This window comes from Aquarana catesbeiana, linkage group LG08, assembly GCF_042186555.1.
Source record: "Aquarana catesbeiana isolate 2022-GZ linkage group LG08, ASM4218655v1, whole genome shotgun sequence".
Lineage (NCBI taxonomy): Eukaryota > Metazoa > Chordata > Amphibia > Anura > Ranidae > Aquarana > Aquarana catesbeiana.
Window position 1 is genome coordinate 50,328,575 of NC_133331.1, and position 24,089 is coordinate 50,352,663.

Below are 24,089 nucleotides of genomic sequence, written 5' to 3' on the forward strand. Positions count from 1 at the left end.
TGATGTCATCCTGTACCCCCACTGTCCCCTTCTGATGCCAGTCTCTACCCCTCTCTTCCCCCTTCTGATGCCAGGTGGTATCCCTCCATGTCCCCTTCCGATGCCAGCCTGTACCCCCCCTCCCCCATTTATGATGTCAGTCTGTACCCCCCTCTGTCCCCTTCTGATGCAAGTCTCTGCCCCCTCTGGTATCAGCCTGTACCCCCCTCTTCCCCCATTTATGATGTCAGTCTGTACCCCTCTCTGCCCCTTTTGATGTCAATCTGTACCCCTCTCTGCCCCTTCTGATGCCAATCTGTACCCCTCTCTGCCCCCTTCTGATGTCAATCTGTACCCCTCTCTGCCCCCTTCTGATGTCAATCTGTACCCCTCTCTGCCCCTTCCGATGTCAATCTGTACCCCCTCTGCCCCTTCTGATGCCAATCTGTACCCCTCTCTGCCCCCTTCTGGTGCCAATCTGTACCCCTCTTTGCCCCTCTGATGCCAGTCTGTATTCCTCTCTGTCCCTTCTGATGCCAATCTGTACCCCTCTCTGCCCCCTTCTATGGCTTGTCGGTACCCCTCTCTGCCCCCTTCTGATGCCAATCTGTACCCCTCTCTCCTCCCTTCTGATGCCAGTCTGTACCCCCCTCTGCCCCCTTCTGATGCCAATCTGTACCCCTCTCTGCCCCCTTCTCGTGCCAATCTGTACCCCTCTCTGTCCCTTCTGATGCCAACCTGTACCCCTCTCTGCCCCCCTTCTATTGCATGTCTGTACCCCTCTCTGTCCCCTTCTGATGCCAGTCTCTACCTCTCTCTGCTCGCTTCTGATGCCAGTCTGTACCCCCTCTGCCCCTTCTAATGCCAGTCTGTACCCCTCTCTGCCCCCTTCTGATTTTAGCCTTTACCCCCTCTGCCCCTTTCTGATGCCAGTCTGTACCCTTCTCTGCTCGCTTCTGATGCCAGTCTGTACCCCTCTCTGCCCCCTTCTGATTTTACCCTGTACCCCCTATGCCCCTTTCTGATGCCAGTCTGTACCCCCCTCTGCCACCCTTCTCACCCTCCTGATGCCAGTCTTCACCCCTCCCCCCTCTCCCCTGCACTTGCCCCGCCCCCGGCCCCGCCCCTCCCGCACTCTCCGGACTCCGGGACTGGGTGCTCAGCTCGCACAGTGTACCTGGCCGGGATCGGAGGAGGTCGGTCGGTCGGAGCGGAGTGTTGGATTATCTCCCCCTGGATTGTTGTGGATAATTGCCCCGTGTGGAGTACAGATCTGGAGCTGTGTCCCCTGGATGTGCCCGATCTCTGGATGGATGTGGATGTTGTCACCCGGGAATATTATTACCAACACCGACCAGCTGAGCTGTAACCATGTTCTATGCCACCCTCTACTTTCTGCTGCCTCTCATGGGTGAGTACCTGGGGAGGGGGGACTGGTACCCACCATGTGCCAGGGAGAGGACAACTCCACCGGGACCATAGAAACTGTGCCAATGAGAGGGAACCAGTACTGGGACCATACAGATTGTTCCAGGGGAGAGGGGACCGGTACTGGTACCATACAGACTGTGCCAGGGGAGAGAGGACCGGTACTGGGACCATAAAGACTGTGCCAGGGGAGAGGGGACCGGTACTGGGACCATGAAGACTGTGCCAGGGGAGAGGGGACCGGTACTGGTACCATACAGACTGTGCCAGGGGAGACAGGACCGGTACTGGGACAATACGGACTGTGCCAGGGGAGACAGGACCGGTACTGGGACAATACAGACTGTGCCAGGGGAGAGGGGACCGGTACTGGTACTATACAGACTGTGCCAGGGGAGAGGAGACCGGTACTGGTACCATACAGACTGTGCCAGGGGAGACAGGACCGGTACTGGGACAATACAGACTGTGCCAGGGGAGAGGGGACCGGTACTGGTACCATACAGACTGTGCCAGGGGAGAGGGGACCGGTACTGGTACCATACAGACTGTGCCAGGGGAGGGGGAGGGGGACCGGTACTGGTATACCATACAGACTGTGTCAGGGGAGACAGGACCGGTACTGGGACAATACAGACTGTGCCAGGGGAGAGGAGACTGGTACTGGAACCATACAGACTGTGCCAGGGGAGGGGGACTGGTAATGGGACCATACCGACTGTGCCGGGGAGAAGGGAACCAGTACTGGTACCATACAGACTATATGCCAGGGGAGAGGGGACCAGTTCTGGGACCATACAGACTGTGCCAGGGGAAAGGGGACTAGTACTGGTGCCATACCGACTGTGCCAGGGGAGAGGGTACTGGTACTGGTACCATACATACTGTACCAGGGGAGAGAAGACCAGTACTGGGGCCATACAGACTGTCAGGGAAGAGGGGACTAGTACTGATACCATACAGACTGTGCCAGGGGAGAAGGGAACCAGTACTAGGACTATACTGACTTTTGCTAGGGTAGAGGGGGCCAGTACTAGGACTATACAGACTGTGCCAGGGGAGAGGGGGCCAATACTGGCACCATACTGACTGTGCCATGGGAGAGAGGACAGTACTGGTTCCATACAAACTGAGAGGGGACCAGTACTGGTTCCATACAGACTGTGCCAGGGGAGAGAGGACCAGCACTGGTTCCATACAGACTGTGCCAGGGGAGAGAGGACTTATAGCAGTACCCCCCATGTGCCAGGGCAGGGAGGATCAGTACCATACAGACTTGGCACCAATACACGTTATACATCCCTATCTAGAGAAGTCTGTGGCACAGAGAGGAGAAAAGAAAGGTTTCAGTACCCACCATGTGTCAGGGGAGGGAGGACTGGTACCAATACCATAAAGACTGGCAGCGACCCTTGGCATCAATACACCTTATATGTAGAGATGTCTGGCAGTAATACAGACTGTGCCAGGGAGAAAAGAGAGGAAGGGTAGGGGTACAGTGCCAGGAGAGAGCAGACTGCCACTGATACAATGTAACCCTGTTCTACACAGTGCCAGGGACAGGCTGGGTGAATGTACCAGGGAGGATATCTGTGTATACACCACATATCACTGTACATCTCTATAGAAGGGGATATACACTGTGCAAGGGGCAGGCTGTGTGTGAGTGCTGTATGTACTGTCATCTGCTGAGTGTATCACTATAGAGCTGTGCCAGGGCACCAGACTGGTACCAGTCCCTCCATTACTGGGCTGTGTGTACATAAACACTTTCCATACCGAGAGGACCCAGGACTGCTGGACACAATGTATAAAGTCTCTGGATACAGACACAATGTATAAAGTCTAAGATACAATATCAATATACAAAATATCCAAATACAGATACAATATATAAAGTCTCTTGATAGATTATTATTCATTATATAAATACAGATACAATGTATCAATATATAAAGCCTCTGCATACATATACAATGTCTCTGGGTATAGATCCAATGTACAAAGTCTCCTGATACAGATACAATGTATTAGTGCCTTGATATGAATACAGTTTACATAATGTATAATCTCTGGATACAAATACAAGGTATTGGTGGTCTCAGGATAGACATACAATGTATTATAGTACATTGTATTAGGACATTGACATTGATCAAGGGTATCAGCACACAAAGTAGTAGGATATATAGCCTACTATGTATAACATTTCTAGATATAGATCCATTGTATAAAATATTAATAATAATAAAGTCTCTGGATACAGACACAATGTATTAGTGAATAAAATAAAGTCTCTAAATTTGTAAACATAGCTAACTCTCTGGATACAGACCCAGTTTTATAGTGTATAAAGTATCAAGACACATACAATGTATCAATGTATAAAGCTGTTGATATACTGTAGATCTAATGAATCAGCAGATAAAGTCTCTGGATACAGACACAAGGAGTAGTTGTATAATTAAGTCCCTGGAAACAGATATTTTGTCAACCCTAAATGGGACTCATTGTGAAGAGTATCTGTATACAGGATATAGCTGGGGTTAGATAGAGATTTATAGGATGTAGCATTGTTTAGAGTCAGGGGACAAGCAGGACAGAGAAGGGACTTTGGACATTGGGGTTGGATGGAGATGCATAGGATGTAGTGTTGTTCAAAATCAGGAGATGGCAGTGACAGAGAAAGGACTTTGTACATTGTGTATGGATGGAGTAGCATAGGATGTAGCACTGTACAAACTCAGGGGACAGGCAAGACAGAGAAAAGACTTTGTGCATTGTGGTTGGATGGAGATCCATAGGATGTAGCATTGTACAAAGTCAGGGAACTGGCAAGACAAAGAAAGGACTTTGTAAATTGTGGTTGGATAGAGCTGCATAGGATGTAGCTTTGTACAGAGTCAGGGGACAAGCAGGACAGAAAAAATACTTTGCACATTGTGGGTGGATGGATATCCATAGGATGTGTTGTACAAAATCAGGGGATAGGAGTGACAGAGAAAGGACTTTGTACATTGTGGTTGGATGGAGATGCATAGGATGTAGTATTGTACAAAGTCAGGGAACTGGCAGAACAAAGAAAGTACTTTAAACATTGTGGTTGGATGGAGTTGCATAGGATGTAGTGTTGTACAGAGTCAGGGGACAAACAGGACAGAGAAAAGACTTTGTACATTGTGGTTGGATGGAGATGGGGGATCTCATAGTGATCTGTATGAAGGATACACTACATATAGAGAACATGTTTCTGTAGAGAGGAAACTGATCATGGATACGATGTATCTCTGCATAAAATCTATGTAAAGAAACATATACTATATAACATTGTACATAGTAAGTATATAGTGACTGAATATAGATGCAGTCTGTCACTATGTAGAGTGGCCGGTCATATATATATTACATCAATGTATATAGTTTGATATATACAACACAATGCTGTATAAAGGGGCTAAATGTAAATACAATGTATCACTATAAATAGTGCCCATGGGTATAGTTATAATATAAAATCATAAGAAAGATAGAATATAACGTTGTATTGAGTAACTGAATATTTATCATTATACAGTAGATTCAGAAATGGGGTGAGAGAGTAATTCTACTCATCCTATGCAAGGATAAGGGGACAGCAGAGTAATAGGTGACTGAATATGTTACAATGTATCACATCACAGCATAGGAAGTGTACAGAGAGTATATATTGACTTCATAGAGAGTGTAAGAATTGTATAGGCTGACTATACAGAGAGAGCGAAAGAAGTATATACACTGACTGTATAGGGAGTATAATGAGTGTATATACTGTCTGCATAGAGAGTGTAAGGAGTGTATATACTGCCTGTAAAGAGAATATAAGGACTGTATATACTGTTTGTATAAAGACTGTAAAGAGTGTATATACTGCCTGTATAGAGAATGTAAGGAGTGTATATACTGACTATACAGAGAGGGTGTAAGGAGTATATATACTGACTGTATTGAGAGTGTAAGGAGTATACAGTATATACTGACTATGTATAGATTAGCACCGTATGCTGACTGATGTTGTACACTCTATCAGTATAGACTGTGGATGGTGCATACAATGTACTGTATGTATATACTGTATAGTGATCAGGACATAGGATATCAGTGTATGTAGTTATTGGATGCAGAGTATCTCTTGATAAACCACTTGTAGACTTGGCAAACTCTCCACAAATAGACCGCATTATAGACCTGAAACACACTATTCCTTCTACAGAACAAAGCAGAATTGCCGCTGGATATTATGTATTCATATTCTGAGGATACGCAGCACTGCTATGGAATAGATGAGAACGAAATTTGGGGTTTTATGTATGAGATCAGGATGGATTCCAGGAAGGATATACGGTGTGTATATATCTATATCTATATATATATATATCTATATATATATATAGATATATATCTATATATATAGATATATATCTATATATATATCTCCACTAGTACCAGCGTCCAGCATCATAATGCCCTTGAAAATGCAAGCAGCTACAATGTGCCATATTTTTAAACAGAAAATAAAGTCAAAAGTAAAAAAAAAAAAACTCAGTGGACCCGTTCACCTTCCCTAATGGCCTCTTACATGCAGACATGTGAACGGTGAAGAGTTGCTGTGTCATAGGGTACACTGAGATGTATTGAGATCTACTTCTGAAGCATCCTGTACACAGAGCCTGGAAGTGGATAAATGATAACTGCTGTGTAAACAGAATGGATACAGCAGATCCCTGGGTGAATCAAAGCACCTGGATACAATGAACCCTCAAGATTAAAGTAGATGTAAACCTTGCTAAATGAGTGCGTTGTTTATCATAAACACATTTATTTTTATTTTTATATATATTCACATTTTTTATTATAAACATTTTTTATTACTAAAATGCTTTTTTGCACTTTTTTCATCCTTTTCCCATCTCACTGCTGCAGATCTCCCGCAGCCTTTTTTGAGCCACTTCCCCAGCGGCAAGGTCACAACTGGGAGATAGTGACAGAGCATTGTCATCCTTTAACAGAAAGTGCCTGAACAAGGACTTTTATGGCTCAATATTTTAAAGAAAGCTTTGAATATGATTTTTGAAATGACATTAACATGTTAAAGTTTCTATGAGATTTTATTATTGGGTTTACATCTACATTAACGGGCTAGTAAAGCAAATAGAAGAAACTGGATATGATACATGCATGGGAATGCAGTGAATGGATGCAGAGCCGGAATACAATGTATACAGAGTGATGACGGGTATGTAATGTTAGTGTATAGTGCTAGCTAGTATAATGTTACCGCCTGGGGGTCAGAGTCTGGGAGGGGCCCAGGCTCAGTATATAGTGTCTGCAGCTGTGTATATGGTAATACATTACAGTGAAAAGCATGAATTTCCATGTATTCCTATCTACACCCCCCAGTATCACTTATCCCTGACAATAACACCACCTAATCCCACCACCAAAACATTTGCACCCAATTCACAATTCAGGCCTAAACTTAACCCTTAGATCTTTACCTGACTTAAACTACAACTTAAAATAAATCCTTAGCACTTTAACAAATTGACCCCCCAAAAATACTTGCCTTATTGCCCAAAAATGTAACAGCCTTGCAGCAAGAGGCACTGGCCCCAAAACAGCAACCCAAGCAGTGGTGGTCAAGGGTGCTGGGGTATTACTAGAACCAGTTTATAGGGTATGATCGGTAGTACTGGAGCACTACTGGGGATGTTCTGAAATGCAAGCTAAGTGCACTGCTGAATACCATATTTGTTGAATTGTACTGGGGTACACTTTATAGGGTGTTATTGTTAGTAATGGAGCATTTATGGAGATGTTCTGAAATACATGCTAAGTGCAAGTGCATTGTTGAATACCATAGTTGATGAATACATGTTACGTGCTGAATACACTAGTTGGTAAATGATACTGGGGGTCTACTGGAATCAGTTTATAGGTTATTATTGGTAGTAATGGAGCATTTCTGAAGATGTTCTGAAATACATGCTAAGTGCAAATGCATTGTTGAATACATTAGTTGATGAATTGTACTATGGAATTACTGGAACCCGCATATAGGGTATTATTGGTAGCAATAGAGCATTACTGGGGATGTTCCAGAATACATATGTTAAGTGCTCAATACAGTAGTTGGTGAATGATACTGGGGGTCTACTGGAACCAGTTTATAGGGTATCATTGGTAGTACTGGAGCATTTCTGAAGATGTTCTGAAATAAATGCTAAGTGCAAGTGCATTGTTGAATAGCATAGTTGATGATTTGTACGATGGTATTATTGGAACCTGTATATAGGGTATTATCGGTAATAATGGAGCATTACTGGGGACGTTCTGGAATACATGTTAAGTGCGCAATACAGTAGTTGGAGAATGATACTGGGGGTCTACTGGAACCAGTTTAGAGGGTATTATTGGTAATGGAGCATTACTGGGGAAGTTCTGGAATACACGTTAAGTGCTGAATACAGTAGCTGGTGAATGATACTAGGGGTCTACTGGAACCAGTTAAGAGGGTCTTATTGGTAGTAAGGGAGCATTACTGGGGATGTTCCAGAATACATGTTAAGTGCTATATACCATAGTCAGCGAATGGTACTGGGGTCTCTGGAACCAGTTTAGAAGGAATTATCAGTAATACTGCACCATTACAGTAGTTGGTGAATGATACTGGGGTCTACTGGAACCAGTTTATAGAGTATTATTGGTAGTAATAAAACATTATTGGGGATGTTCTGGAATACATGTTAAGTGCTGAATACCAACCCCATAGTTGGTGAGCAGTACTGGGGTACAATTAAAGCTGGGTTCTAGGGTATTGATGTAGTTGGTATGTAGTCATGGTACATTACTGGGGGAGTGCTGTAGCACCGGATACCAGTACCATAGTTGGTGAAATGACTGGGGTATACTGGAATCAGCTTCGAGTATTACACTGTTGTTGGAGTCAGTAATGAGTGGTCAGAGGATGGGGTATTACTGTGACAGTATGGTGGAATGCAGTGTTCATTGAGGAGTCAGTATGTAGAGCTTTCACAGTGTACAATACATACTGACAGAGTGTAACTTTGCATTGTGCACTTTCCTGCAGCTGCACAATCACCTTTAGGACCTGCAGAGAATTTCATGTCCTGCACACCCCCCTTATGCTTCCCTTATCTTATACTCCACCCATTTGGTGACTGTGGAAGGGGATGTAGGTGCTTGGAGACAGGCACAGAGGGTAGAATTATTATACAGCCACACTGCACAGTGTTAGGTAGCACTCAATGGAAGAGCTGCTGGGCTATAGATGAGTTCTGAAGAGGATTATCCAGCTCTCAGTATGGAGGGCAGCAAAAGAATTCTGTATTCTCTCAGGGAAAAGCTACAAGTGAAGAAAGAATAGGAGGCGAGGGGCTGTAAGTTTCCTGTGTGGAAGAAGACCACACTATATCACCAGCACAATTTGAAATTTCCACTTTGGTCTGATGACTTCCAACCCCTAAAAGTTGTTTGGCTTGTTTTGGACCAAGTGTGACCAACACATATTGACTCAAGTACCCAAAATCACAAAGTCTTTCCTTAGAAGCGATATGGGGACACAGTCATGAGGGGTTTCAGGTAAGGCCCCCTCCTGCTGAAGCACCCAAGGTGGCCTCCTCCTCTTCCTAACCCTTGGTCCATCACTCCTCAGAGGAATTATTAGGGGTATGATTGATGGTTTTGTGGGGAAACAGTCTAGAGCAGTAAGAACAGACAGTTCTTATTTTAGACACTATGATAAATTATATGGTGTTTTTTTTGTTTTTTTTTGCCTTTGGCTCAGTAGACACCACCCCAAGGTGTTTGCAGGCAGGGAGGGCTGTGCCACACTTACCAATCACCATCAAACCATAACATTACTTTCACCATGTTGAAAGCATTGCATCATATTTGCAGCAACTTTTATTACTGTTTATGCTAACTGATACAGTTTTATACTATTAAATCTTACTAGTTAGGTGCCCTTTGGCTGTAAGCTTTATACAGCTACAGTATATGTTACAGGACGTGGTAGACCCAAATGACATGACCTGCTAATTGTTGAATTTCTATGGACTTTGTGGGTTTTTAAGCCTTATGAGCTCTTACTCTGAAGTGTGGATACACACATCTTCCTTTTGAGATTTCCTTGACAATAACATTCTGCTGTAATACAGCCAGTGATCACCAGGGGTCACTATAAGCCATAGCAATGCCCGGTATATGAAATGCCTGGGATGGACAGAGGACAGCGCATGGGCCTGTGTGCATGGCATGTGTCTGTATTAGCACTGCTTTTATCCCTATTCAAGGGTAAGACAAATGCAGCCTAAAGTGGTGTAGGAGGTCGGGAAGAGGTCAGAGGTACCTGTGAAGGATCTAAAAAATATCTCAAATGCAAGTCATCCACTCCTGAAAGCAGGCAGCTTTAGTTAGTCCATCCACACAGGACTTGAGTCAAAACAGGGGGTGACAGGTGAACCATCCTCTGACATACAGGGGGTGACAGGTGAACCATCCTCTGACATACAGGGGGTGACAGGTGAACAATCCTCTGACATACAGGGGGTAACAGGTGAACAATCCTCTGACATACAGGGGGTGACAGGTGAACCATCCTCTGACATACAGGGGGTGACAGGTGAACCATCCTCTGACATACAGGGGGTGACAGGTGAACAATCCTCTGACATACAGGGGGTAACAGGTGAACCATCCTCTGACATACAGGGGGTAACAGGTGAACCATCCTCTGACACAGTGGTCATCAATCCTGTCCTCAGGGCCCACTAACAGGCCAGGTTTGCAAGATAACTGAAATACATCACAGGTGATATCATTTGCTGCTCAATGATTGCAGTATTCTAGTCTTCATCTCCCCAAGGTTACATAGTTACATAGTAGGTGAGGTTGAAAAAAGACACAAGTCCATCAAGTCCAACCTATGTGTGTGATTATATGTCAGTATTACATTGTATATCCCTGTATGTTGTGGTCATTCAGGTGCTTATCTAATAGTTTCTTGAAGCTATCGATGCCCCCCGCTGAGACCACCACCTGTGGAAGGGAATTCCACATCCTTGCCGCTCTTACAGTAAAGAACCCTCCACGTAGTTTAAGGTTAAACCTCTTTTCTTCTAATTTTAATGAGTGGCCACGAGTCTTGTTAAACTCTCTTCTGTGAAAAAGTTTTATTTCTATTGTGGGGTTATCAGTACGGTATTTGTAAATTGAAATCATATCCCCTCTCAAGCGTCTCTTCTCCAGAGAGAATAAGTTCAGTACTCGCAACCTTTCCTCATAACTAATATCCTCCAGACCCTTTATTAGCTTTGTTGCCCTTCTTTGTACTCGCTCCATTTCCAGTACATCCTTCCTGAGGACTGGTGCCCAGAACTGGACAGCATACTCCAGGTGCGGCCGGACCGGAGTCTTGTAGAGCGGGAGAATTATCGTTTTATCTCTGGAGTTGATCCTTTTTAATACATTCCAATATTCTGTTTGCTTTGTTAGCAGCAGCTTGGCATTGCATGCCATTGCTGAGCCTATCATCTACTAGGTAATACATAAAACCTGACCTGATAGTGGGCCCTGAGGATAGGGTTGATGACCACTGCTCTAACATACAGGGCTGGACAGGTGAACCATCCTCTAACATACGGAGGGTGACAAGTGAACGGCCCTCTGACATACAGGGGGTTACAGATGAACCGTCCTCTGACATACAGGGGGTTACAGGTGAACCATCCTCTGACATACAGGGGGTGACAGGTGAACCATCCTCTAACATAAAGGGGGTTACAGATGAACCGTCCTCTAACATACAGGGGGTGACAGGTGAACATCCTCTAACATACAGGGGGTGACAGGTGAATGATCCTCTGACATACAGGGGGTGACAGGTGAATGATCCTCTAACATACAGGGGGTGACAGGTGAACATCCTCTAACATACAGGGGGTGACAGGTGAACATCCTCTAACATACAGGGGGTGACAGGTGAATGATCCTCTAACATACAGGGGGTGACAGGTGAATGATCCTCTGACATACAGGGGGTTACAGGTGAACCATCCTCTAACATACAGGGGGTGACAGGTGAACATCCTCTAACATACAGGGGGTGACAGGTGAACATCCTCTGACATACAGGTGGTGACAGGTGAACATCCTCTAACATACAGGGGGTGACAGGTGAACATCCTCTGACATACAGGTGGTGACAGGTGAATGATCCTCTAACATACAGGGGGTGACAGGTGAATGATCCTCTGACATACAGAGGGTTACAGGTGAACCATCCTCTGACATACAGGGGGTGACAGGTGAATGATCCTCTGACATACAGGGGGTGACAGGTGAACCATCCTCTAACATACAGGGGGTGACAGGTGAACAAACCTCTGATATAAAGGGGGTGATAGATGAAGAGATTTTGGCATACTGACCTCTTTGCAGAAATGGACAGATGACAGGGGTCACCGGACCTAATAAGTTACAGATATTACCTGACTTTATTTGAATTAAGCTCCTGTCCTCACACAAAAAGGCCTGACTGATTCCTGAACTCTGTACAAATTTCTGGTAGAGATGAGAGAATCACATGAAATGGTCAATTGGACAAAACTGACCTTGTCCATCAAATCACAGTATTCCTCTCCTATGTATGTGCCGGTAAATTGGATGGATCTGCAGAGGATCACACAATCCCTGAACATGGCCGGGTCCCCCCAGATCTCTGGATGAGGAGGGGGATGTATGTGGAAAGTCCATAGGGAATCTGAGGGAATGATATTATAATCAGGACGCAGAGAACATTCCCAATGGGCAGAATCTGAACCGAAATTACCTGATAAATATTCATCTTCTCAGTGTACGGTTTAATAGTTATCCTAGAAGGCACATTTATCTTTTTATGTGAGGAAGTCGGTCAGGCCAGGCGCTGCGTGTTCAGCATTGGACTGAGGAGTGCTGGAGGGAAGGATCAAAATGATGGATTATTTACCAAATCTAAAATGTAGGAATCCCGATCCAGGACAGGCGCCAGTCATTGCAATTTATGATTTGTGTCCTTATTACTGTAGATTCTGCCAGTAGATCCAGTGATTTTCAACCTTTTTCAGCAAGGTGACAACGCTGCTCCTTCTGCAGTGAAATTCCTTCAGCGTTGTCACCCTGTAGATTCAAAGTTTTAGGTAGACTTTAAAGTACCATTAAACAATATCCTTATACTCTAATAATAATCCATACACATCCATTACCTAATGGCCCTATAATCTATTCTTATTTTTTCCTCCTTGTAACAATCTCAGTGAGCCCTCAAACCTTTCCTTTTCCCACTCACTTTCATTTGTTTGGAACAAGCAGTTTTGGCCATGTGCATTGCTTTATGCACACTACAAATCCCATAGTGCCTCGTCCATCTCAGACATGTTCCTACATAGAGTGGGGCCATGGGGAACGAACGTAGCCACCCTCTAACAGGAAGTCAGGTCACAGCAGCGAAAAAAAGGAATTTGGGGGATTTGGAGGAAGATGAGAACAATAGTTTGTCCCAACCCCTGTAATTGTCATTTTTTCCGGACAGGTTGGCCTGCATGTAAATGTAGGGAAAAATATAAAGGCACGCGAAAAAAAAAAATATAATAAAATATTTAAATATCATAATAATTAAATATGCTGAATAAAATATATAAATATATAAATAAATATATATATATATGTGTGTGTATGTATGTATGTCTATACAGTATATATATCTATACAGTATATATATCTATATATATATATATATATATATATAATGTATTGGCCTCATACGCTACCAGAATACAATATTTTGATGATAGTGACCCCTGAAACAAAGTATTTATGATCAATAGGTTTAGCTCAGCTGCAGTTTTGCCATCATAAATATTAAGACTCAACAAAAAATAATAAAACCAGAACTAAAATGATGGTTATAGTATGCAGGGCCCGGGGCCGTGACAAGGAGTGGGCGGGAGGGGCAGCTGCCTTGAGCGCAATGATTCACTGTAGGGATAGGGGGTGGGGGGCGCCTTCCTTCTGTTACAAGGCTGGGAAGTTTGCCATCTTTGCCCTGGGCACTGGGTGACCTTGTCCCAGAACTGATAGTATGGAGCGCCAGAATAACCCCTAAGACATTGAATTCCTATCTGACATATTATCAACCCTTTTAATATTTTTTATTGCTAATATCGGCTATTTTGTGATGACAAATATATGCCCCTTCTCTTGTATAATTTGCAGAGTTTGTATTATTATTAGATTGTACAGATTACAGAGTTGTTCTATCTAATCCAGGTGGCACATGTATAAAAGGTGTTTCTGATCCTTCAGCTAGAGGGCGCTACAGCCTCTGCCATCCACAGCCAGGGAAAATCGCAGAGGTGCGTAGTACACAGGTCAGGCATTGTGCGGACTCAGCGATGGATCTGTCTAGGGAACCTATAGCATACTTCTGATTAGATCTATTATTTTCCTATATGTGGAGTGTTTAAATTCAGTTCCTTAAGGCTCCATGCACACTGGACGTTAAAATAACGTTATAAAAACGCCAGTAGCTTTGCAGTGAGTCTTTCAACATTTTTTAGCATTTTATCCACGTTAGCATTTTTTTTTTTTCAATGGATCAAAAACATTAAAAAAAACACTGGTGAGCCATGTTTTTGAGCGTTTATTGACATTTATGAGCGTTTGGCGTTATTTTGTGGTCAGAAAAACGACTCCTGAATGCGATTTTATGGCGTTCAGAAAACAGCCCATAAACTCCACTGCTGATAAATGTTCAAAAAAGTCCATGCGTGCACGGACACATAGGATAACATAGAGGGGAGTTTATGGGCTGTTAAAAAAAATGCCCAAACTCCAAAAAATGGCTGTTTATGAGCTCCAGTGTACATGGAGCCTCAGGGATAATGCAATGCTGCTGGAAGCTTTCCTTTAAAGGCCTGGTTATCCCCATTCATCATACAGATCCATTCCCCGGCACTTATAGTATCAGGGATAATGTAATGCTGCTGGAAGCTTTCCTTTCAAAGTGAACCTGTGACTATAGAAACTCAGGACTGCCTTTGCTAAGCTCTTTGCTGAAAATGTTCATAATGAAAATCCTTAAAGTAGTATTAAACTGTCGGCATTTTTAAAAAATTTTAAAAAAGAAATAAATAAACATTCCCCAGTACGCTGTTTCACTTTTTCACTTGCAGTTTACAAAGTTCAATGCTGCTGGCTCCTGTTCTCTCAGTGCTGCCTCCCCAAACTTCCAGTCTTCACGTGAAAGAGTTAACAGTGGACAGTGCAGTCTCCAGCCAGTCTTTTAGTTTGGAGAAGGGGAGGGAGCAGGAGAGTGCCTTCCCATCATAGGCTTTGGGGACTGTGTCTGGGGCTCATGCAGCAATCACAGGCAGCAAGCAGTCTGCGTCCAGGGCCGATCACTCACATGTCTTCACTGCTTGAGCGATTAAATGTGAGTGTTTTTTTTCCTGCTGAAACACTGCTGCCAGGAGGAAAAGCGTCTAGTAGAGATGGCAAAACATCCAGCGTGCATGAAGCCTAAATCTGTATTCAGACTGTGGGGGGAGCAGTGCTGGATTTATAAGGGGGCAAAAGGGTCAATTGCCCCGGGCCCCCTGACAGAAGAGGGGCCCCCTTTATACAAAAATATTATTAAAAAATTATTATATAAAATAATAAAAAATAATGATAATATAAATGTTATAATAATAAAATATCCTGTACAGTACTTTACTAAATGTATGTTGGGAATAACAATATTATTATTATGATTAATAATAATAATAGTTTGCCTTATATCCTCTGTAAAAGGTTTTACTCTGAATCGGTATATTGTATCGTTTTTAAAAAACAAATTTTGTTATTTCACAGAGCGCTCAGAATACATTCGCACCTGGGTGTTTTTAATCAAAACGCTCTGCCAAAGTGACAAATCTCACAATGCGAATTTCAGAAGCCATTTATTTTAATGGCAGCTAAAAATACAGTGCGGTTCTGCCACGGTTGTCGCGGGAAGAACCGCGCTGCAATTGCAACAAACCGCAACGCGCGAAGCTTGTCATCCGAAACAAGCTCCTGATCCTTGTTCGGGCGACAAGCTTCACACGATGCAGTTTGCTGCGACTGCAGAGAGATTTATCGCGCGTCAGACGTGGCAGAACCACACCTTGTTTTTAGGCACCATTAAAATGAACGGCATCTGAAATTTGCGTTGTGCAATTTGTCATTTTAGCAAGAGTGTTTTGAAATGGAGGGAAGGATCCTAGCGATTCTGTCCGCGATTCAAAATGCACAGGTGTGAAAACAGCCTTATGCTCCTAAAGTGATACTAAAGTCTCTATTTTTTTGTTTAAAAATAACAAACATGTTATACTTACCTGCCCTGTAAAGTTGGTTTTGCACAGAGCAGCCCCGATCCTCCTCTTCTTGGGTCCCTCACCAGCGCTCCTGGCCCCTCCCTCCTTATTGCCCCTACAACAAGCAGCTTGCTATGGGGGCACCTGATCTGAGCCGCAGCTCCGCGTCTTCATTCAGACACGAAGCTGCGGCTCAGCCTTACCCCCTCTCTTTCCTCATTGGCTCACTGACTTTGATTGACAGCAGCGGGAGCCAATGGCGCTTTGTTGCTGTCTCAGCCAATGAGGAGGGAGAGTCTGGGACAGCTGAGTCTCTTGTTCAACATCGCTGGATTGAGATGGGACTCTGGTAAGTATTAGGGAGGCTGTTGCACACAGAAGGCTTTTTATCTTCATGCATAGAATGCCTGAAGAAAAAAAACCTTTCCAACTTTACAGCCACTTTAAGGAAGGTGGCCTATGACTGCGTGTGTGTATGTATGTGTATGTATGTGTGTGTGTGTGTGTGTGTGTGTTTGTGCACATGTGACCTCAGAAGGACCTTGTGTCATGAATTTTTGAAAATGTGTGACTGTCATTGAGAATGTAAACTTAAGCCGCGCACCCATGATCAGACTTTCCGACGGGAAATGTGTGATGACAGGCTGTTGGCGGAAAATCCGACCGTGTGTACGCTCCATCGGACAAGTGTTGTCGGATTTTCCACGGACAAATGTTGTATCACAGGTTTTAAAATTTTCCGTGGACAAATGTCTGTTGTCGGACTTTCCGATCGTGTGTACACAAGTCCATCAGACAAAAGTCCAAAGTACAAACACGCATGCTCGGAAGCAAGGATGAGCCGGAAGCGGTCGGTCTTGTAAACTAGCGTTCGTAATGGAGAATTAACATTCATAACGCGGCAAATTATGAAATCTAAAAATTCAGCGCACAATTCTCTTCTTCTTTAATGGGATAATAATGAAGCTGCTTTGCTGGTGATACTGATGGAGTTATTGCAAACTAATTTTCAAAGGCTTTTTTTTTTTCTAGTGATATCAAGAATAATATTATTATGCTTTTTTTTTTTTATTTGGGCAAGTTACCACAACACCATTATCCCGTAGTTTTTAAGATCAAAGATACAACTATGTTGGTGTCCCTTGTTAATTTTACATTGTATTTTTTTAAATGTAACTGCCTACTCCCAAAATGTCATTTGAAGTAAAACACATAGCCAAGTATTATTCTCCACAATATTTTTATTGTGCATTAAAAAAAGAAAACAAATAAAATTAGACATGCTATCTGCCAATAGAACTTAACCAAAAAGTGCATTCTATGCATCCAAAAATATAGAAAATATACCAAATCAAATCATTATTATTCAACCAAAAAATATAATGTCAAAGCAATTACTCCAAGGCCAATAATAAATAACACGTTATCTCCTCCGATTCCACAATCATGGCTGGTTGACAAACGGCCGGTCAGAAACAAAATGAAAAGCGCGAAATGAAAAGTGCGAATCAACACTCACCAAAATTCTACTAACACAAAATTAGCAGAAGGAGCCCAAAGGGTGGCGCTAAAGAGCTGAAAACAACGTAGTACGTCACTACGTTCGTAATTGTTGGCCTACATTTGTGCGGCTGTGTGTATGCAAGACAAGTTTGGGCCAACGACCTTCGGATAAAATTCCACGGTTTTGTTGGCGAACAATCCGATCGTGTGTATGAGGCTTTACTCTGTTTATGAGGGGTCCCCCCCCCCCAACCTGATGTGACCCGGGCCCCACAAGGTCCAACTTTGGCCCGGGGGGGGGAGGGGTCGGGAGTGGTAGCACTCTGAGCCAACTAGACTATTTCCAGCGCTTCCAGGCTTTTCCAGCGCTGTCAGTCTAACACTGTAAACTTGTTTACAGGAGGAGAGAGGACATGACCTCATCATCATGCTGCATGCCCCTTCATTGTAAGCAGGCGGTATTTATTTTACTGTTGGACCGAAGCTCAGCTTTAAAGTCTATGGGGGAGATTTACTAAAACTGGAGCACTCAGAATCTGTTGCAGCTGTGCATGGCAGCCAATCAGCTTCTAACTTCATTTTGTTCAATTAGGCTTTGACAATAAAACCTGGAAGCTGATTGGTTTCTACGCAGAGCTGCACCAGATTTTGCACTCTCCAGGTTTAGTAAATAACCCTCATTGTCTCATAGATGTTTTTTATTGACATGGCAAGTTGGGTTGTATTTGTGAATTTTTATACTTTCCTGGCTTTGTTTGGAAGCCACAATAGGTTAAAACTAGGGACCGGCCGATTATCGGTGAGACCGATTATCGGCGGCCGATATTCACTTTTTTGAAGTATCGGTCACAAACATACCCAATATTACCGGGTATATTGCTTCAAGGGGTTTTACCGGGGTGATGCCTGCAGCCACACCCGGTACCGTTCTTTAACTGCTTCAGCCCCCTTCCTGACCAGAGCACTTTTGGTGATTTGGCACTGCGTCGCTTTAACTGACAATTGCGTGGTCACACAAACAAAATTGACGTCCTTTTTTCCCCACAAATAGAGCTTTCTTTTGGTGGTATTTGATCACCTCTGAGTCCGCCGGTCCCGAGAGCACGGTCACGCTGTATGCGGCGGGTGCGCGTGCCCGCTAGCCCCGCCAATTAAAGGGGATGTACTGGCACGCCCATTTGCCCACCGCTGCCATTGTGCCGGCTTGCAGCGTTTGGCAAGTGGTTAAAGCGGACGGTTGGCTTTATTGTAATAACAACCAATGCGGCTCAACAGCGGCTCGGCTGTTATTACAAGCAGTGGGAGAAGACGCCCCCCTCCCGCCGCCTTTGGCCACTCGCCCAGGTTCTCCCGCCCCACCGGGAGGCCCGAGCAACTAGCCGGCACGTCCGCCAGCTGGCCGAAGACCTGAACAAAGCCAATGCTTCGTTCGTCTCTGATCTGGTAACCTGGAAGCGATGTCATGACATCACTTCCGGATTAATGGCAATTTAAAGGCGCCAGTTTTAAAAAAAATATAAAGTATAAAAAAAGTTGATCTTGACGTTTTGAATACTTTCGAGTGCAGAGGAGGGGTTTGGGATGAGATCCGATCCCTCCATTTTTTTTTTAAATGTACAAAATATCGGCACGCAATATTGGCTATCAGCGTGACTGGTGGCTGAAATATCGGTATCATATCTCCACTGAAAAAACAATATCGGTCGATCCCTAGTTAAAAACAAAACAAAAAATGAAAATAACGCATTGCTGTTGAATAGTTTCCTCTTTGTGTTAGCACAATACTTGGCACATAGTAATGAATGATAAATAAAAGAGAAAAGGAGAAAAGAAAAACCATTTGAATGTGTCTTTGTGTTTCATCTTACGTATTGATCCTGACGCTCGATGTAAAGGGAGCCGGATTGTTCCAAACATTTCATTTTCCTTAACAACCTGAATCTGAAAATTGTGTTTTGGCTAATAACAGATATTTACCAACAATGTGTTGCTACTGATTTCAGCTTTCTAAATACAATATACATGCTGTTGCTGTTTTTAAAATAATACAAAAAGAAATCATGGGCTTCCAAATTCTTCAAAAAGTCTGGAGTCTATGGCACAGACTATAAGGACTTATTCAGACTTGTTCAGATCGCTTATCAGAGGGCGTTTGACAGGTTGCTGTCCCACCGCACAACAACTGCATCGATTGCGTGCGATTGCAGGAGGGTTCCGGCCTGGCCCCATCCACTTGAATGGGTCACCTTCACCCACTAAATGATACATGCCCTTTAATTTTAGCCACAAAGCATCCTGGCCATGGCATATCTACAATTCTGAGTGGTGGCATCTACTTGTTCAGGTGGGCGATCAGGGGATGGGAAACTAGGGCTCAACAGTCTGCTTTTACCGCCCCTGCTTGCCCATGTGAACAGGCCCTTATAGACGCCAAAAAAGAACACATAATTGCAACAGGCCGCATCAATGAATATAAATTCTCCCCAAATCTATATAAAGTGCTTACAGCACTGGGGTCCTTCCGATTACAGCTAGGACAATATTTTCATGTAGTTTGCATTATCTCCCAGTGCTTGTGTGGGTTTTTAATGGGTACTATGGTTTTCCTCCATACTCCAAAGACATGCTGGTGTTATTTGGCTCCTGTTTAAATTGGTCTACTATGTACACTATATTACCAAAAGTATTGGGACGCCTGCCTTTACACCCACATGAACTTTAATGGCATCCCAGTCTTAGTCCGTAGGGTTCAATATTGCGTTGGCCCACCCTTTGCAGCTATAACAGCTTCAACTCTTCTGGGAAGGCTGTCCACAAGGTTTAGGAGTGTGTCTATGGGAGTGTTTGACCATTCTTCCAGAAGTGTATTTGTGAGGTCAGACACTGATGTTAGTCGGGAAGGCCTGGCTCGCAGTCTCGGCACTCATTCATCCCAAAGGTGTTCTAACAGGTTGAGGTCAGGACTCTGTGCAGGCCAGTCAAGTTCTTCCACCCCAAACTCACTCATGTGTTTATAGACATTGCTTTGTGCACTGGTCCAAATCATTTGGTGGAGGGGGGATTATGGGGTGGGGTTGTTTTTCAGGGGTTGGGCTTGGCCCCTTAGTTCTAGTGAAGGGAACTCTTAAGGTGTCAGCATACCAAGACATTTTGGACATTTTCATGCTCCCAACTTTGTGGGAACAGTTTGGGGATGGGACTTTCCTGTTCCAACATGACTGCGCACCAGTGCACAAAGCATAGCTCCCAAATGTCCCTGATTTCGAGGGACTGTCCCTGATTTGGAGCAATATCCCTCTTTCTTCCTCATTTGTCCCTCATTTTGGTCTGATCTATATAGTTGTATATAAAATGCACTTTTTATCTTTCAAAAAGTGTTTCTCGGTGCTAATCCTTCCATCCAAATTCTAAATTTGCAGCATTTGTAAATTTGTAAAAAGCCAGTAGAAAGGAATAGTAGTGGATAAAAAGTCCTTGTGGATTTGATCAACTTTTTTGGGGTTAATTATCCTTTAAGGGGGTGTGGCAGGGGGCGTGTCCTATGCATACATATGTTTGCTAGTATGTGTCCCTCATTCCCATCTCAAAATGTTGGGAGGTATGCACAAAGTAAGGTCTATAAAGACATGGATGAGCGAGTTTGGGGTGGAGGAACTTGACTGGCCTGATGTCAAACCAATAAAACATCTTTGGGATGAATTAGAGCGGAGACTGCGAGTCAGACCTTCTAGTCCAACATCAGTGCCTAACCTCACAAATGCACTTCTGGAAGAATGATCAAACATTCCCATAGACACACTCCTAAACCTTGTGAACAGCCTTCCCAGAAGAGTTGAAGCTGTTATAGCTGCAAAGGGTGGGCCAACTCAATATTCAACCCTACGGACTAAGACTGGGATGCCATTAAAGTTCATGTGTGTGCAAAGGCAGGTGTCCCAATACTTTTGACAATATAGTGTATGTGAGACAGAGATGTTAGATAAAGCTCCTTGAGGACAGGGACTGATGTAAATGTGCAATATATAATCTGCTGTGTAAATTGTCAGTGCTATATAAATGTCTGCAATGCAAAAAATAAATAAAATAAAATGAATCTACAAGAGCTGTGCCCCCATTCAGATCTTTATTATAGAAAACACAATTAAAACAGCAGGACTTGTTAACATCCCCATTAAAATGTAAGTCCGCTCTGCATCCCACATCCAATAAAATTATATATGGTTCATATTTATCTCTGAATGCAAGAGAGTCTAAAGAGATTTCTGCACAAAAATCACATAGGGGTTGATTTACTAAAGGCGAAAAAAAACTGTTTGGAAAAAGACTGTTTGCAATCCACAAGGGAATTTGCTCCAGAGCTTAGTAAATGAGGAGCTCTGCTGACTTTCATCATCCAACCGTGTGCAAGAAAAAATGTATATTTTTTTTTTATCTAAAAAAAAAAAAAAGATTTTATTGAGCAGAAGAACTAAAACATGTGTTTGTTTTTTTTAATTTTACTTGCATGTGATTGGGTATTCTTTGCAAAGTGAAGCTTCCCCCATATTTACTAAGCTCTGGAGCAAATTCCCTTGCAGAGTGCACAGTCTATTTACCTTTAGTAAATCAACCCCATCATGACATATAGGGGTTGGGCTTACTAAGGGCAAATAAATTGTGCAGTTGCTCCACAGCTTAGTAAATGAGGCAACACTTTACAAAGAATACCCAATCACATGCAAAGAAAATAAAAAGCTGCATTTTTGCTTGCAGATGATTGGCTGATGGAAGTCAGCAGAGCTTCTGCTCATTTACTAATCTCTGGAGGAACTGCACTTGCAAATGTGCCCAGTCTATTTGCCTTTAGTACAGTATATCAATCTCATAGCGGTCTATATATAAAGTGGGGAATGTGATGTCCATATACATTCTTTAGTGGAGAACCATCCAGGTCTAGGTGTTTTAAATTGGAGTGGTTGATTCTCCACCAGTGAATGTTTGTGAGTCATATTCTCCATTTTATAAATAGACCCCTAATGTCCCAAAATGGAATGAATATCCCAAAGAGTAGGGCAGCACAGTGACTTAGTGGTTAGCACTCCTGCCTTGCCACACTGAGGTCTTTGGTTGGAAATCCAACCAGAACACTGCATGGAGTTTGCACGTTGGGTGGTTTACCTCCAGGTACTCCAGTTACCTCCCACTCTCCAAAGATATTAAAGCAGTATTAAACCCAAAAGCAAACATTTTTTATATTACAGCTTACCAATTCTTAGATGCGATGACTGCAGTAGTTTCCTTTTTGAGGCTTTCTTTCCTCTGTCTTCATCTGGTGATGCAGCCAGCAAGTCTGTTGTTTTTCCAAGCACAGGATCTCTAGCACAATGTATCAGTTTACATGGATGAGACAAACCATTTACCACTGGCAGGGGCGCTTACAATGATCAGCTTTTATTTTATTCATGCAAAACCTTTATCCCAAAAGGAAAAAAGCTGTTTGCTGTAACTGATTATAAAGTGTGAGCTGGAGTTTGGCTTTAATTTGTAAGATACCTCAGTTCACAAACTTAATTTTTTCTACAAATTGGTCACAGATCGAGGCAAATTTTCCCATAGGGTGCAATGTAAATCAGGTTAATCCGTTCTGAACTTTTTAAAAATTTTTGAACCACAAAAATATGAAACAAAGTACAGTACAGTATGAAGAGAGAGAACACTAAGTAACACATTCTTGTCACCTGCATTACCGCTCTGCATATTGTCACCTGCATTACCGCTCTGGACATTCCTGTCACCTGCATTACCGCTCTGCACATTCTTGTCACCTGCATTACCGCTCTGCATATTGTCACCTGCATTACCGCTCTGCACATTCTTGTCACCTGCATTACCGCTCTGCACATTGTCACCTGCATTACCGCTCTGCACATTCTTGTCACCTGCATTACCGCTCTGCACATTGTCACCTGCATTACCGCTCTGCATATTGTCACCTGCATTACCGCTCTGCATATTGTCACCTGCATTACCGCTCTGCACATTCTTGTCACCTGCATTACCGCTCTGCACATTGTCACCTGCATTACCGCTCTGCACATTGTCACCTGCATTACCGCTCTGCATATTGTCACCTGCATTACCGCTCTGCACATTCTTGTCACCTGCATTACCGCTCTGCACATTCTTGTCACCTGCATTACCACTCTGCACATTCTTGTCACCTGCATTACCGCTCTGCACATTCTTGTCACCTGCATTACTGCATTTTACATTCTTGTCACCTGCATTACCGCTCTGCACATTCTTGTCACTTGCATTACCGCTCTGCACATTCTTGTCACCTGCATTACTGCATTTTACATTCTTGTCACCTGCATTACCACTCTGCACATTGTCACCTGCATTACTGCTATGCACATTCTTGTCACCTGTATTACCACTCTGCACATTCTTGTCACCTGTATTACCACTCTGCACATTCTTGTCACCTGCATTACCACTCTGCACATTGTCACCTGTATTACCACTCTGCACATTCTTGTCACCTGCATTACCGCTCTGCACATTCTTGTCACCTGTATTACCACTCTGCACATTCTTGTCACCTGCATTACCACTCTGCACATTGTCACCTGTATTACCACTCTGCACATTCTTGTCACCTGCATTACCGCTCTGCACATTCTTGTCACCTGTATTACCACTCTGCACATTCTTGTCACCTGCATTACCACTCTGCACATTGTCACCTGCATTACCGCTCTGCAC

The 24,089-nt window shown here is 43.5% G+C and overlaps 1 protein-coding gene across 1 annotated transcript in view; it reads left to right on the forward strand.

The window, feature by feature from the left end:
- Nucleotides 1-1,110: 1,110 nt before the first annotated feature.
- Nucleotides 1,111-24,089, forward strand: part of GFRA1 (GDNF family receptor alpha 1) — a 273,358-nt gene continuing 250,379 nt past the window's right edge. The window contains exon 1 of the mRNA XM_073595826.1: nt 1,111-1,390. Coding sequence (XP_073451927.1) covers nt 1,351-1,390 — 40 coding nt within the window. The 5' untranslated portion in view covers nt 1,111-1,350. The remainder of the gene's footprint in view (nt 1,391-24,089) is intronic.